At 34.6% G+C, this 17,725-nt stretch overlaps 1 protein-coding gene across 1 annotated transcript; it reads right to left on the bottom strand.

Moving 5' to 3' along the window:
- Positions 1–476: 476 nt before the first annotated feature.
- LOC147390118 (protein ENHANCED DOWNY MILDEW 2-like) lies at positions 477–16,683 on the bottom strand. The gene is made up of 18 exons (XM_086460253.1): positions 16,531–16,683; positions 14,106–14,529; positions 13,925–14,018; positions 11,585–11,635; positions 11,289–11,455; positions 10,673–10,769; positions 10,468–10,566; positions 8,186–8,433; positions 7,994–8,083; positions 7,291–7,908; positions 7,063–7,207; positions 6,849–6,926; positions 5,939–5,980; positions 4,399–4,509; positions 1,965–2,036; positions 1,606–1,724; positions 1,469–1,532; positions 477–1,358 (listed from the first exon to the last, which is right to left on the bottom strand). The coding sequence occupies exons 2-18, from the start codon at positions 14,513–14,515 to the stop codon at positions 627–629; spliced, it is 3,237 nt and encodes a 1,078-aa protein (XP_086316379.1). The 5' UTR covers positions 14,516–14,529; positions 16,531–16,683; the 3' UTR covers positions 477–626.
- Positions 16,684–17,725: the final 1,042 nt, after the last annotated feature.

Genomic DNA, 17,725 nt, shown 5'->3' with positions numbered 1-17,725 from the left:
GAATTTGTAGAGATATAGAGTTGAATAGGATCTTAATTAAAGAAGGTAGAATACTAATGAAAGGAAAAATAATAATAATAGATTGAATACGCCATTGCCAAAATAGTAGAGCTTGGGATCTATTAACTAGAAGAATAGAGTTGAATTGAAATATAATCCCAAATAGAAACAACCTTAATCTAATCAGAATTTATCTAATACTATAAACTTACAATACAACGAGAGCTTAATGTCTAATGCTCAATCCCTTTCTTCACTACTTTCTACTCCCTCCTCCTCAACCATGGTTTTCTACAAGTAGGTGGAGCTAACAAAGAGATGATGGAAAGGTAAAGTGAGACACTAGCACATAGGACTGTTAGTTTGAGCCTGTAAAACTAGGATTGGGTTTTAAAAAAATCCCATTGTGCATGGCCCAACACGTCGGTTCTTACACCTTTAAGGGAACAACAGTTCGTATACTCTTATCAATCAAATAAAGAAAATTCATATACTCTATTATAAATATATACTTAATTTTCAAAACAAAACAAAAAAACCTTCTTGGGATGTTCATGCTTATTTTTTTTTTTACACAGCCAATGGCATCTTTTATTCCATGGCCAACTCAGTTAGGGGTACTTCGGTTACTCATCAAGCCAACCACAAGATGAGTTCTGCTGAGAGAAAGGGCGTATTGGGGCAAGCGCAAAACCCAATAAGTCCCGACATGAGCTACTTTGCGATCCTTGCATGTCGGAAGTGTTCCTTGCATGGTTTAATTCTTTGAGACGGGAGACATTTTGCTGCATTGCTGACAAGTTCCTCCTTTGTACCTCACTGACCTGAGGCAGCCTGCCATGGTCATCTCTGCCTTCTGTTGCTGCTTCAGTGTTGCCCCTTGACCACGTTACTTTATCTTCACAATCCTTATTGTGATCTTCTCTGTTGTCATTGTCTTCGTGTCCATTCTTTTTTACTGCAGCATTGTGTTCAGGGACAATTTTTACAGGTTCTTCTGCTTCATTGTTTTCTTTAGGAAGATCATTGATTTGATCCACGATATCTATACGGTGGTTGTGATCTTCCTCCATTAGCTTATCAGAGTCCTCTGGTTCTTCCTCCTTTGGTTCGGCAGAGTCCACTTGATCATTGTGATTTTCGTCCTCCATTGGTTCGGCAGAGTCCTCTGGTTCGTCATGATATTCTTCTGTATTTGAAATTTTCTGCTCCTTGGATATGTGGCCACACTTCAGAGCTATGGCCTTGTGATTTGCAGTCCAATCAGAACGGCTCCAAAGATAGAGCAGTGGTGGTTTCAAGTTCCATTCTTCTATTTGCTTCTCATTCACGTCGATAGACCCAGGTAAGAAAAAGGACTGAAAAGTAGACATCACATACGTTGGCCACATAAAAGTCATCTTAACATGTAATAAAAACAATTAGAATATTAATAAAGGAACTTCTTGACTACACGTATAATAAATACCTTGTATGAGAGTTTCTCTCCATCGTCCCAAACTAAATCATATGCCGCTTCCTTTTCGTCAAATCTAGCCAACAGCAAAGCAAATGAGAGTGAGTGAGCAAGAACGGGAGTGAGAACGAAATAACTGCAAGGCATACCTCTCCGTTTCTTTCGGAACTACAAGTATGAGGAGCTTTGGCTTGAACTCAAGAGCTTTGTCAATGAACTTGTTCACAACATCTGGTTTAACTCCAAAAGGAGGATAAAGCCACATGATCTGACAGGGAAAAAAAAAGGAGCAACCAAGAAACAAATGTGAAGCATTTACCTAAGTGACATCAGCATCAAAACACTTCAACAAGTTCACAAGAAATCAACTCAAAAAATATGGAGATCAGATATTAAAAGAAAGAGTGTTGTCATGATCTGGGGTTTATGACCCCTACACATGACAATTTCTCATTTGATAATTTCGCACTAAAATCATGCAAAGCCAAAGCAAATCTGTTTTGCTTACCAATTGAGAGCCAGTGGGCAAGTCCTTCCTATGGACAGTCATCCAATTCTTCTTCTCGAAATTAATATCATTCTGCAGAAAAGGAATCGTAAGTGTCCCGAATATTAATGACTAGAGAGAAAAATAAAAATAAAAAACTACAGCTAGTACCAACATACTTGCACCCTCACCCACTTCAAATCCAGGTTTTTTTTTTCCCATTGTTTAACAGCGAAAAAATTCCATGGTATGACATATAAAACTAATCATAAATGATTCGGCACACTAAGCAACAATAGCCACAGATCATGGAGGTAACTTAATGATGAAGAGAATTAGGAAAAAAAAAAAAAAAAGCATCTACCAAATTACTTCTCTTGTTAAAATTAAGAAATGTGTGAAAGAACAATTAAAAACAATCTAACATACATAACCAGTTCTGTCCAAGTTTGTGTTTTATGAACTCTTAGTCTAAGAATAATTTTGACCACTATTAAGTTGGGAAGAATGTTCAATATTTTTAAACCTTAATTTTTTTATGAAAATTTTGTTTGATTATTTATTAATTTGTTGTAGCTCAGCCGCGGTGCCACATAGATATATAATAATTGTATAGCTAGAAAAAAAAATGATACCTCTGTATTTATCAGATGAAGATCAAGTCAAACAATAAGGTTCAGGTTTATGTTCCTTGTACCCAATGAGTGTGTTTTTTACCAATGAGTTTTTTTTAGAGTATCATAATTAAAAGAGTCATGATAATTTCACGCCCCCTCTGACGTATGCCCCCATCACAGAACCCTAGATCATTTGCATCGGGATACACGAGAAAGAGATTTATGGTTATGTGTATCCCGAGGCAAATGAACTATGGTTCTGTGATGGGGGCGTCAGAAAATCATTAGTCAAATTAAAATGAACTGTAAAGATTTTAAAATGTTTTTCCATAAATAAGATTAGCAATTTAATCTCATTAGACAAAAAACAAATATAATAGATCACATCCATTAGCGTCAATCCTTTTCATATGTTTGAAACATTAGAAAAATGATACTATATGCAGCATCCCAAAAATTTCGGGTCTGCGAAACAATTCCAATTCCAAGTCCTCCATTCCATTTGCACTCTCTTTGCTTCTTTTTTTGCACGGTTAAAATTTTCCAAGTTCTCATCATATCTATTTTTTGACACGACTTGTAATGGATATGTTTTCCACTAAAAATCTCTTGGATATCAGCATTCACCATAAAAAATGATGCTATCTGCACATAATGGAAAAGGGTGGTCTATAATCGATCATGTGTCAACCAGCCAAAGACTCAAAGTTGCAATATAATTTCCATTGATGCACAAAAAGAATTCTGTATGCTTAATCATTCCAGTGTAACTCCTATAAATAAAAGGGACAATGATTGCAAAGACCTATTTTTTGAAAATATAGACCAAAAAGTCCCTTCTTAAAAAATATGGACTCTTTAGTACTCTTTTTTATCAAATATTAGTCTAAGAAAGATTTTTGAAACAAGAATGCCATAACTACCCTTTCAATGATTTTTTAGGTTTAAAGAAATGTGTTTATTTGATAATATTTTAGATACTCCTATGTTTTAAAATTAATGACAAGCCCCTTGACTATGGTCATCTCTTACAAAACAATGAAAAAAAAATCCTTATTTTCTCTTCCCAAAACTAGTAATCTCTAACTAAAGTAGATGATGATGGAGATGAGTATGGTCATCATCACATCAAAATGATTTGATCTATGTATGTTAGATTTATTAAAATAATATAAATAATTAAAACATAATTTTAAAACTTGACTTGAATGTTCATCGAATTGATTCAACTCAAAAATTAGCAAGTCGACTTAAATGAGTAAAATGAAATTATATTGAATTTATGAATAACTTTTAATAAATAAAAATATTTATTTTTTACAGTAATATTAATAACCAAATAAATTGGTAAAGTTTTTTATTTGACTCGGTATATTTTTAGATCAAACCACTTTGTAAAGTTGTTAAAAGAGTATTTCAGGTATTTTTCTTAGAAGAATCTTCAAAAGATCTTTAAGAGGTTAATATTTTATTAAGTGGGACTTAAATGATCCGTATTGTTTATTAGGGGACTATTTGGTACATATTCTCAATTAAGAGTCCTTCACAGTCATTGTCCCTAAATAAAACATCAAGCACCGTTTAACCGGAGTTGTCATTCCACTTGAAAAGCATGCACAAATTAAGGGTATTGAAGTAAAAAATAAAAGATGACTACATGCATATAAAGACAACATAGAAATATCTTTCAAGCTCTACAAACATACCAAACCAATAATGCTGGCAATTCAATATCTTTATGCTCATTCTAATAACATGATACTTGTACAAAGGAAAAAAAAAACTGTAACGGTCATTCAATAGGGTGAAAAAAATTTAAAAATAATGTTAAAATCTACCGTTGGTTGAACGACATCATAGTTTTTGAAGGAGCACTTCTTCCCAATCTCTTCAAGCCTCTGTTTCATTAAGCAACTGAAATCACTAGCACCACAACAAATGTCGACAATCTGTTCAAAATGAACAAGTAATACTCAGATAAAAAAGTAGAATGACGGTAAAAACAGACAACAAAAATATATATTACACACGCACACATATATCCCATAACAAACAATGATACGTCTTGAGAAAGAAACACAATAACTCTCATTCAAGTTAAATTACCTAATGGGAATGTAGGGAAACATAGTGGAGGATGGAAGAGATGCAGGGAGGACAAAAATTTGAAGAATGAAAATGACATAGGGTTACAGTTCTTGAGTTCTACCATGCCATATCATCTGATATTAGAATTATATACTTTAAGAAGGGAGACAAACATCTAATGATTTATAAAAGTTGATAAAGTAAAAGCCAGATAAACATTTTTACTCTTGGAAGGATACCTGATATCAATTACAGAAAAAAAGGGATGCTTGGCATTCAAAGATTGCAAGGTTTTCCCAAGGGAGGGTTTACTTGTGCAACACTGGTTATTGGTTATGAATGCCCATATAGAGAAGTAGGAAAGATCTGAAATAAAAGGTGCCCAAAAATAGGTGGTAGAACCTAAAAAGTCAAAGCATAGTGTCTTTAGATAGAAATCAATAGAAGATGGGAAACAGCATTCTGACGCACAAACTATGATGATGTGGGATGAAATGGCCTACAAAATTAGATGGATGGCAAAAGAAGCTATTGAGAATCTAAAGAGAAATGGGAGTCAAATTATTAGAAACCTAACACTAATTCCCTACAATTTGGACACATTGTTGACTAGACAAATAAAACAGAAACCCAAACTTCTTAAAACTAGTTGACTAAATCAGAGGACCCAAATGTCAAAATGGATTGATTTTATGCAAGGATAGTCTTCAAGGTATGGACTATTGTCGGATAGTTGGCACTTCTAACATGATATTAATACGAACCCTACAAGCAAGAGTACAAATAGGCAGTAAGAACAGGACCAGATCAGGTAGAGCCATGACACATGCTATGAAGCCCTAGCCTGGCCAGGATTATATGAGCTTGAAAAATATGAGCTTGGCCATACTTTGCAGGCTCAAGATCAAGTCCCTATTAACAACCATAAAAAGGTGGAGGTGACTATGTACAACTCAACAAGGTCCCAACCATCAACTTGGTAATGAATGAGTGAGATTGTTTGTTCTCTTTGCCTTCTGGGGAGTCATATCGACCATTCCTTTTTTCAATAAAATATTTTCACTTATCGAAAAAAAATATGAACCACTCATTATCATCAGAAAAGTGTTTTATCCCAACCATTTCAGGTCAGCACATGAATATGCACCATTTAATTCAATTTAGATTAATAGATCCATATCTATTGTTAGAGTATCTTCTCACATATCAATAACAATAAATTGTAGACAAAGCTAAACAACATATAACTAAAAACACTTTAAAAGAAGGAAAATGATTACAAGTTCTAACCATGTCACCATTCTGCACATACCAACGGAGCTTTTCCACAATCTGCACATTAGAACTATTGTTGTTAGCATCATTCAATGTTTTCTAGAAGGACAAAGATAGGTACAAAGTGCAATCACAATAACAATAATGGTAACAAGTAATATTGTCAAAATCAAATTGGATCATAGCATTGTAAGTAGGACTCATGCTGAATAACTGAATCAGAATTCAATTTGCTGGATTGAACATTCATAAAGAATCTTCAAGTTAAGAAAATGATTAATAAATGTACGTATGTGCGTATGGTGATCAGAATATTATGAAGGAGCATATTGGACAAACTAAAGATGCAATGGGGCCCACATGGAAATGAATCAAGGGGTGATTTTTGGTAATGGTGGTCTTCTCTCCACAGAGTGCATCCTCACAAAAAACCAGCTATTTCTGAGAGTAATAATCACATTAAATGTTGAGTTAATTTAACATAAAATGAACAGTCAAAAATTATTCAATAATATTCTTTTGACAAGGCTAGAACTGTCGGACTATTTTAGGATAATCTCCATGGTTAAAAGATAAATCCCTCAACTCATCTGCATCTGACCCTCATGAACATGTGTTTTTTAGTGTGTCAATTCTGATCCATATATAAATAGTTGGTACTGTCTTGCTATTTCTCTTAACTGTAACATTGCCTCAAAACAAGATTTTAAACCTTGATGACACTAAACTGTCAAAACAGCTAGTTGACAAGAAAACACGTTAGTATACGTGGGCAGCTAAGAACACTTAGAAAGAATAACCTCACAGCTTCAGGGAATGACAATGAAAATGGTACTGCAAACTACAAAAGCAATAACCTAAAAGAACTATAACTGACATTTGCATTCTGGTTTCTGGGAAAAAATTTCTGAAAATAGGTAAATACCTTCCATTTAGTTATCTGGTAGAGAATCTCTGGTTCACAAACAATGTTTGCATCCTCAATACTGCAGCCTTTTAACTTCTGTAAAATTGTTGAACATCATGCGAATGTACAAGAATTTGGAATAAAAAACACAGGAAACGACAAATTTTGAAGTTTCAGAGAAAGTGACATATCAGCAACTGCAATAATTGCAATTGTAATAAGTAAGACATACCTCAACATAATCCTCAACCTTTCCCAGCTTAATGGCCTTGTCTAATATATTTTTTGAGTATTCACATGCAGATGGCACTTTGAGGGTTTTTTTCATTTCTTCCAAGGTTATTGAAGCTGCTTTTTCTTTCATTAAAGCCTCTAGTCTGCATTGCACGAACTAAGACATTAAAACCTATTGATAGTTCTTTAACCATAAAAATATGGAAAAACTATCCTAGTATCACACCTTTTTTCTGTATCAGCATCTACCAAGGGAAGTGAACAAAATTTATCACGGAGTATGCCTTGCTGTTGACACTGAACTAACTCCGAGCTCTTATTCAACGCAGAATTTGACTTATCCTCTTTCAATGGTTCCTTGCTTTTATCCACTGTGGAGAACTTGCCCTTTTTCATTGAGATAGACTTGGTCCTGTCCTTCAAAAGCACTCTGGAGGCAACCGTCTTTCTGGATTTTTTTGAAGAATCAAATCCACATCCAGAAACTTGTTTCACATATTGTTTGGTAAAGTCACCTTCTTTTACAGCTGAAGATACCTTTTCAATCTGTTCTGGTGTCTTCAGAGGAATTCTTTGGGGAGTATCTTCAGAAACCACATTTCTCATATTTTTCACAACATTTCCTTGGCTTGATAGAAAATCTGAAGGGTGTGCTTTCTGTTTTGGTTTGTTTACAGGAATTCTTTTAGTGGAGTCTTCAAAAACAACATTTCTCATATTTTCCACAACCTTTCCTTGGCTTGGTTGCAGATCTGAAGAGTGTGCTTTCTTCTTTTTTCCTACATTGGGAAATATAATATGGTTTCTGATTGGAGTCCCAATATTTTTTTCGATCTTATGCTTCCTGTTCAACATAATTGAGAATAAATCACATAGAAAGTTCTGCAGAAAAATTGGAGAAAAAAAAGTCGGGAAAAAAAAAGACATACAAGCAATATATTAAGATACGCTTTGGCAGCAGATTATCCCAAGCCCTTTGTAGGATGCCTACGTCCACCAAATTGTCAAAAGCAATCTTCCTGATCAAAGTCACTCCATTATTAGCTATCCAGACACTAAAACTTATCTTGCTTTTCTGTACAATAAAAACATCCAGGAAATAAGCAGTATTTAAGAAGTACCTAGGCAAGCATTTCCTGTGGTAAGCCCTTGGACAACGTCTACAAATTGCAAACTGCAATTCACGAACCTTTGTATTTTCGACTTCTTTACAGATAAGGCATTTATGGACAGGACAACTAAATGACTCCCCTGCAGCAATTTTTTGCTTAAGCTGCTCCTCTTCATCTTCATTCCCCAGATGGAGCAGTTTTGCAACACATTCAGGATGATAAAAATGGCCACAACTCGCAAATGCACAGGGGAAGACCTGAAAGTATTTGGTGAAGTAACGTGTGCAATTCCGATTAGATATAATCCACAGTTATGAAGAAGCTTGAGAGATAGAATCAGAGGAATACAACAAAATGAACAAGGTATGTGTCTCTCTTCTTTCTAAGCTTCGAATGGTTGTAAATTATCTGAATGGTGAAGTGTTATAGAGATTCAAAGGGTGTGTTACTAGTGCATATTTTTATGGTTGGACCATAGATGCAGGAAACTCCTAAATAAAATGGTGTTCTTGCTTTAGAATTCCATGGTTACAAATAAGGAACACTTGAGACTAACAGTTTTAAGATGGGACAACTCTTGACATTAAACATAGATCAAGAAATTACATAATTTTTTATGTCTTGTATTTGAAGTTTAAGCCTATGCAGGTGTTCAATTTGTGAATGTATTTCCTAATTGGCAAAGGTGACCTATGCATTACAAAAAAACACAAGACATGGACCATAAAGAAAACAAAGAAACAAAAAAAAAAAAAAATTAGAAATAGAAACAACCGAACAACACAACATGATCCATCGAAAGACCCCTATGCATCAATACTACAAACCCCGTCCCATATAAACAGAAGATCTTCAAAGAAGATTCCTTTGAATTCTTGAAAAATTTGCTCCAGAGGAATAGGAACCCAAGAATGTTGATGATAACTTCCTACAATGAATACTAACTCCTCCCAAAAGTGATATTGTTCATTTCCTTCCAGATTCCCCAGCACAAAGGAAATGAAGTTTAACCAAAGAATCTTGTTAGCATTAACAAAAGGATACCCAAGATATTGTCATCCTTCGAATAAAAAGGATAGCTATTTCAGAGAACAACAAGAAATATGGAACATTGACCTAAAGTAGGACAAAATTTCATTAAAGAAAGAGCAATGAATGAGAAGATGATTGACTGATGAACAATAGTTGGGAAAAATAAAATCCCAAAGGATCACCTGACCCAAAGTCAAAAAATTTCCAAACCCATAAACCACCAAATGAAAAAAGAAACTTTTGAAGGGACATTAGGACCCCACACCGCTCTAGATGTGAATGTTGACGTTGATTATGGGTCAAGCGAGTCACAAAAGGATTTAACCAAAAAGATTTTGGATACCATCCTTGCTTCCTTCCCACGCACAATAATCATCAATATCCTGGTGGATGGGGACAAGGGATACATAGGTACTAAACCTAGCAGAAGAATTGACTTTCCAGTCATTAATGATCTTCTGAAGCCAAGTCCCAAGACACACTTGAGTCATCCCGCACCATGAAAATTTCTATTGAAAATATCTCATACAACTAAGGGTATTGGTACATGAGAGACGATGTGTTGCACCAAAAATCTTCTCATAACCAAACTCTAGACCCCCTCCCTACTCTGAAGACCTTATCCTGGAACTGAGGGACCTCATAACCATAAGAAGATCAACCTCCCCACTTTTTCAACCACCTTCCTTCACATATTTGGCTCCACAAGCTGTTCTTGTCCAAACCAAACCTCCACAACCATTTAATTCATAACTCTCACCCTGCTAAATCACTAGGGAAGAATGACATGAACATACAAACCTTAACAAGAGATGTAACTTAATATAGATTAGGAACTGCAAAATAAAATTCATGTAGTCTCCCCCAAAAAGTATTCATGTGACTCAATTTCAAATAACAAGAGAACCATCACTGAATTAAATAACATAGCAACCAACTGGAAAATAGACAAGCCTAGATGAGCTACTGAATACAGTAAAATGGTTCATATATGTACTTCAAAAATAATATATCATTTTATTAAGCTCAGATGATAGCATATTGTCATCCTATCAGAGACGCAATTGCAGAAGTGCAGAACTGCTCCCGAGACATAGCTTTTACACTTGTTTTCAAATGATACAGGACATCAAACATGCCTGCTAACGCTGACAGGGTAATTAAGCCCTTCAGCATTGATGACTGAAAATTTTCTCACACAAACAGAAATAATAGATCAAATCGGAAATAGAGAACAATTTTTTGACAGAGGATCATACCTCAGCGTTGAGAGATTTATCAGAAGAGCCCAACTTCCCACAAGCAAAGCATTGGTGTTGTTTATGTTGACAATTCAGGCATACAAACTTCTGAATTGCCTGCAAACAACCAAATGATGCTGAAAGGATGGATACCACCAGAAATCCCCAAGAAACTAAGCAAAGCATAAAGAATAGAAAATAAACATGAAAGAAGGGTGCATACTTTTACTTGAGCCTTAGAAAGGTCAAGGGATCTACAGTATGAATCGCTACCATCATCTAGAGTTGCATGGAAGGACCTGAAGCATGTCCCATTACAACTGTATTCACACACAACAAAATTTTGGAGTCATACATTACGGGACAATACAAACTTAACCAACATATAAATGTCTAGTTAAGCTAGTAACAGGACTAAAGCATGAATGATCCCAAGGATAACAAATTAGCAATAGATAAAAAAACAGATTATTCATAACTGTCAACCAGATTTGTAACAATTGCTAAACAATATTTGCACACAAGATTCAAGCCCTTCATGTCGTATTAAGCATAGACAACAAACAAGAACCAAGCAAACAACTACATGAAGATGACAATAACTGAGAAAATTTGTCATTAATGAATTGATAGGATTCCATTAGGATAGGAAACAGATTTAGTAACTTTTGTTCAAAGTACAAGTCAAGCATAGTTTTTAAAAATTCTCACATAAAAAATGAGTATAAGTAGGACTAATCCATACGGATATGCCCATTTTACATGTCCTTTCTTCAATTATCTCAAGTAGATCGATAGTGCACTACCGATCTACATCAAATCAGCATCAAACAACATACCATAGAAGCTCGCCACCATTGTCACAAATAGAACAAACGTCTTCACATCGGTCTGTCATTTCATCAGATCCGTCTCCATTTGTGGCCACTGTTTCTTCATCTGAATCTTCGTCATCATCTTCAAATATAAATTTTGTTTTCTTTGCAACCAATTCATTTTGCATATCCTGTTAAACCAATGTCCTTAGTAGTGTTGGCCAGATTAGAAACATAAGATGATCTTTAACAAAGAAAGACTCAGCAATTAAAGGTAAATATACAACTAAGAGAGTAAATAAAATAAAATAAAAACTAACCTCATCAAAAGCTTTTCTCTTCTTATGGTTACCAAGAAATGATAGTATTAACTGTTTTAAGAGAAAAGTGTCAGGATATCAAGCATAAATCTGATGAATGTAATAGCTATCCAACTTATAGTTTCTCAATGGCTATTTGATTACTGTTTTAAGAGATAAGTGTCAAGGCAGTAAGCATAAATGGTTAAATAATAATTTATCACAGAAGATTGAACTATAAGGAATGGCCATAGTCACCAAGTTGGGGTTCAGGAATAAGTCAACAAAGGAAAAATACAGAAATCTGGTAAAATGGGGAAAAATCGAGTTAGGGTTAAGGCTGTGTAATTATTCCAAATAGGTGGTGTTATCATATTATATCACATAATCTCATATTAAACAACAATAATAAATCACTGAACCCTATATCGATGTCATCCATGCATCCACAACAAATAACCACAAGTCTACAACAAATTCGAAGTTAATATTGTACCGGTCAAAATCAATGTTATCTTCATTTGCATCATCATTATATTAATGCTTTATGGGTGAAATGGTCACCAACTCACCATCATCTTCAACAAGGTCATATCCTCTTGCTAGCGCATTAAAGTCATCTTTCATTTTTCCCAATTTAATTGCAAAGACCGTGATTTAATCGTGAAGCTTGTGATTTGATCACGAAATTTGTAAAAGTCGTATTTTATTGGAAAGTCATGATTAAATCAGTAAAAGTCACAATTTTAATCATGACTTTTAAATAAGTCGACGAATTTGGTGACTGTGGGAAGGGGACATATAATGAATATAAGAGGGTCATGGGCTAAACAGGGTACATAATACATGAGACCCAGGAGCAGGCAAATACTGCACTTGACACTCCCCCTCAGCAAAAAAGGTAGCAAAATCGAACCCGTGACCTATATGGCTCTCCCGCTCAATTATGATGTTAACCAACCATTTGTCCCAAAAAATTGACCTGTTAGTAAGGGGGCGAACAATGAATGTAAAAGGGTCACATGCTAAACAAGGGTACAATACTATGTAACAGCCGGGAGCAGGCGACTCCCTGCACTCAACACTTTTCTCAGTTCTCACTTTTTATAACATAAGTTAGATTATACTCATTGGAGCTCAAAAAGTACTAGTTATTGATATCTATGTAATTTTCCACTAATCTACTGATTTTTAGACATCACTTAGAATTATTAATTAGTTTTTTGTAAATTGTAGAAACAAAAAATATTGTAGAGATGGAAATATTCCAGTAGTGTTTCATGCGGTCCATGCGAATGGAAATATTTCAATATATTTCATGGAATATGTCAAGACTTAATACCATTGGCATAAATTAAGTTAAGTTGCAGACTTCTGTGTGCGTTTAAGTCAAGTGGGGTGGGGGGTAATGGAAATAAGCTGGACAGGAACCTACAACATCAATTGTATTGAAGAGAACCTGACATTATTTGAATTCCTAACTTGAGTTACACTCCGAAGCAAGTGAACAGTTCAATGTCTAATAGCATGGGAATGACTACAGCTACTTATTAAAAAATCCATGTCTACAGCCATTGACAAGGCAAACAAGAAAATCGCTACAAGTTCAAAAAGATGACTAAAAGAACAATATAAACTGAGAAAATTGACCCCATTAGAAATGTGTCAGAACCTTTGGGAAGAAAGGTGCACATGGAATTTTTTGGAAAGGAGCAGGTGGATCTTGAAGCCATTGTCAGTATTTTAGGCCTTAGAATCTTTCATAATAAGCTTTTCAAAGATTTCGAGTTTTGCTGACTTTGTATTCAGGTGGGAGCTTGTGACAAGGAGATAAACTAGTTTAGGCATTTCTTTTTCACTTTCTTCAATTTCAGTTTCCTTTTTTTTTTATAGGCAGGGTATCTCGACCTCCTTCTTGTATGTTACTCTCTTGTTCTATGAAATCTTACACTTAACTGAAAAGAAAAAAGTAAAAGAGAGAGAGAGAGAGAGAGAGAGAGAGGAGTAAGTTATAATGTAGAAGTATCCATGCAATATTCAGTATCGGTATAGTGTCATATTGCCATGGATACGCTGACCATACTGAAGTAACCTTGTATAATAAGCCATTCACAGTCCAACACTTGATTTAATATTGCAATTGAGTATTGCCAATGTAATAGGTTTGGGTTTACATGGACTTGAATGTGCATAGAACATCGTACAATTCTATTATATCAATGATGATATGAAGAAATAATGATCAAAAATATACCTGGAAACCTGATTGAAATACTATTTTGAGGAAGACCGCTAATTTATGACACGTAATATGAATAACAGAATATACGCATTGCCACATAATTTTACAATGGCACAAACCTTAGACTTAGCTAATTTTTCATCGTGTTTGACTGCAGCACTAATGAATGGCAGGTGATCCAACAGAATATTCTCAGGTCTGACCTCATATAAGCTGAAAATTACACAAAAAACCATTAATTTGCACTGAAAAAAAGAAGATGGCCCATCAAAATAAAGAAAACAATATAAATATGACGACCTGAAAACTCTCCGCAAGTGGTCCCATGGGGATTTTTCAGATGTACACAGATTCTTCCTCACAAAGTGAAGGAAGTGAATTGTAATCAATATTGTCCTGATTGTATCCTCAAAGCTCTTCCTCGGCTTTTGAAGCTTTATCCAATTCTTTTCCTTGGAAAGCACTGAAACTTTGGGCTCATCATATGACAGTTCAAGCTTCCATGCTGTGACTTGCTTATAGATCTTCTGGAGCCCGCTATCAGCAAAACCATGTAAGAATATGTGCTTTTTCATGGCACCTGAGCTCTCACCGTTACTCCATCGAATAGGCAAAACAGAAAAAGAAATCGGTTCATCTTTGTTGTCTACAAAATGGTAATTTGTGACCAAATGTACTACAGCCTCAACCTCATCGTCCGAAGATGCCATCCTTCATCCAAAACCTGGAATAGACAAGGATACATGGGTGTGATAATTTTTTTACCTTCTTCACATTAGTTATATGCTTACTTTACATTCTTAAATGAGGAAACACACACACACATAGAAATTGGAAAAGCATGACCAATAAGGAAGTCAACTAAAAGGTACACCTCCCAAATCCAACTAAATGCATAAAATCGAAAACATCCACAAAGATGAGATCTATCATTATATATTTCCTGGAATTCATCCAAAATAGTCTCAGCTGTTCTTCAAAACAACTCTTTAAAAATCCAATTGCATAATTGCACCTCAAAAGGGAGAAAAAAAAATGAAGAAAGAAAAATTATGTCACATATGCGTTTCCCTCTAAAATGTGACAAAGTATGATTCCCTCTAAAGTTTTCTTCATGTGGATTGCAGCTTTGAACAATCCTTATAGAAGGACATCTCATTAATAGACAGAAAATCATCCAAATATGCATTTTCATATGCAAAGGTGAATGAAGAAATAGACTATCATTTATTTTTACATAATAGCTTCAAGAGGTCAGAATTAGTTTTTTTTTTCTCGGAATTGAGATGCCAAAGATCTAATTCCCCTTTTCCAGTTTTTGGTCTACAGAATTTTTGAAGACATAAATAATTCTCTTCCAATGGAAAATTATTTCAAGGTAATTCGAATGTTAGATTCTGCTGATTTATACCCAAATAGGGAAACAGTGGTAAGAGGGACTACGTAAAGTGTAGTGTTTTCTTTTTTAATTATAGATAGATGTTTTCTCCCTCTATTCTTTCCTAAGGCATCTTTACCTTGCTTGTACAGTGGAGTTTCTAATTCCCCTTTTTCTTGTTTAATAAATTTCTTTCTTCATAAAAAAAAAAACAAAAAAAAGGGTAAATTACCATTTCGTGAGCCGTATTTGACTAATTTACAATTCCAGTTAACTGTTCATTTTAATTACCAAACGTGAACATGCGAAATCGCAAGTTTAAAGTGATAAACTCACTGGTCCACCCCAAAGTGACAATCTCACTGGTTTGAATAGTAACAATCTCGCTAAAAGTAGTGAAACCTGCGAGATAGTCACTTGATACCTGCAAGATTGTCACTTTAAACCTGCTAAATTGTCACCTTAACCTCCAATGTCGTTACCACGCATGTTTTGGTAATTAAAATGAACAGTGGTCAGGAATCGTAAATTCATCAAAAGTTGGTCCCATTTTTGTAAATATCTCAAACAAAAAAGAAAAAGAGCTAATGCTACAGAACATTATGAACAGTATACTAAAAAAGCACAAAGCTACAGAATTGGCATCAAAATTCAGAAACGCAATCGAAACCCTAGAATAGCACCAACAATAACCCACGGAAATACTAAAATTCATCAACATCATCAAACCATATCTCAACAATTTGGAGCAAACAAATCGTGTTCCTCCATTGAATTCTATCGAAAGCCAAGTATGTCATATCCCAACTAACGTCAGCAACCCACATTCCTTTTGGTCTTTCTTTATCAATTGTTTCTTTTCCCTTTAATTTTATTTTTTTTAAAACAATAAAGAACCGTAACATTGTTCTAGAACATCAAAACCAAAAATATTTCAGAAAAAAGATTCAAATTCGGTGGAAAGACTAACTCAGATCAAGAACTTTAGAAACAAACACATTCAAGATCAAACTAGCTACAATCAAGCAGAATAAAATAGACAAAATACGAGATCCAACATTTAAACAACACCAGAAGTTTAACCAGAACAGCAATCAAAACTGATCAATCCTCAAACGAAAGAAGATCAACAAAAAATCTTCAGGATTAAAAAAAAAAAATTACGTGAAAAATCTAAGAATGCGAATCGAACTTCAAACAGTATAGGAAAAAAATAAAAATAAAAACTATTTTGCTGGTGAATTTCGAATAGTAAAGAATGAGAATTACGTAGTATTAGAAGGAGAATTAAAAAACACAAACCCTAGATGTATTTAAATATATTTGAAGGTAAGAACAATGGCGTACCTGTTTGTTTTCTCTGTGAAGTTCAGAAAGACAGAGAGAATATTATAGTCTTTTGGGAAGGTTCGTCTCCAGAGCAATACTAAGATAAATTGAAGCGGGAGAGACGGTTTTAGTTTATTTATAGTAAGGGAAATTATCCTACGTGTGTGTGCGCAGTACGCACGTACTAGTACTACACGCAAATCCTTTTTCTAGTTATAGTGGGATTTTCTATTCAAATTGATTTTTTTTTTTTTAGTAATGTAATAATTTTGGTAAGAAATCAGATTTTCCATCGAATTTAAACGTGATTTGTCTAACGTTTAAGTCATTTTTTATAATTTGTAAATGTTATTATATTTTATAATTAATCAAAAATTTGTCTCTCATTTATAATTTTCTGTTTTATAAACAGTGACTAGCCTTACTAAGTTAGTAAGGATTTCACCCTCACTAAAGGTCCTTCAACTCACCTTGTAACAAGGAATTTTGATGGGGAATTTTTTATTATTATTATTTTTTTTTTTTAAACAAAGAGAAGGCAAAGGGGTTTCGTATTAAAAAATAATTTTCAATCTAAATTGGATCCAAAAATCCAAAATCTTGATCCAAACCCTATTTTTTTGGATTGGATACAAGATAAAAATCGGATCATTGTCGGCCCTATATACAATGGTTGTAAGTGTGATATGTGTTTCTCAACGCCACTTGGCATTAAGCTGTGTGTGTAAGTGTTCGCTAAAACCTAAAACGATTTTGGACTTTTCCAATCATGAAATGACATTGGATGATGAATATCGGATAAATAATTGACATGGGAAAAAATTTCCCTGAGATTGTTCATACTGCTATTGCTACTCTTACACTTCTCACCGAGATACGAGTGGAAAAGCATCTATGGTTCCTTCCTGCACACTCGGACGTCAGGGATGTGCCATATGAGGTGCAATCTGGAGGTCACTTAAGAATTATTCTTCATTTTTTTATTGGTGACTTGTTACAGGTTGAGATGCATTTTGAGAGAGGCTGTGTGAGCACGAGTCTCTTCTTTTATACACAGCTAGAGGGAACGGGGCTTCACTCACTTATCAAGTAGTAGAGATCTCGAGTTTGAATCCCCCTTAGGGGCTTCCCTCTGAAATTACTTAGGGGATGTGAAGGAGAGGAGAGAGCTACACGTGCCTTGAGGATTATTCGGGTGCTCTAATATGCCCAA

Source organism: Akebia trifoliata, chromosome 11 (assembly GCF_017979445.1).
Source record: "Akebia trifoliata isolate Shusen 1 chromosome 11, ASM1797944v1, whole genome shotgun sequence".
NCBI classification, from domain to species: domain Eukaryota; kingdom Viridiplantae; phylum Streptophyta; class Magnoliopsida; order Ranunculales; family Lardizabalaceae; genus Akebia; species Akebia trifoliata.
The sequence above is the reverse complement of the archived record's forward strand: the minus strand, read 5'-3'. Positions and strand labels throughout refer to the sequence as shown.

Excerpts from the sequence above, each read along its gene's own strand:
- LOC147390118 (XM_086460253.1), bottom strand. The coding sequence starts at position 14,515 with ATGGCATCTTCGGACGATGAGGTTGAGGCTGTAGTACATTTGGTCACA. Across the intron at positions 8,434-10,467 it reads ATAAATCTCTCAACGCTGAG|GTCTTCCCCTGTGCATTTGC; the intron begins GTATGATCCTCT and ends AAATACTTTCAG. Across the intron at positions 7,909-7,993 it reads CGTATCTTAATATATTGCTT|GAAGCATAAGATCGAAAAAA; the intron begins GTATGTCTTTTT and ends TATGTTGAACAG.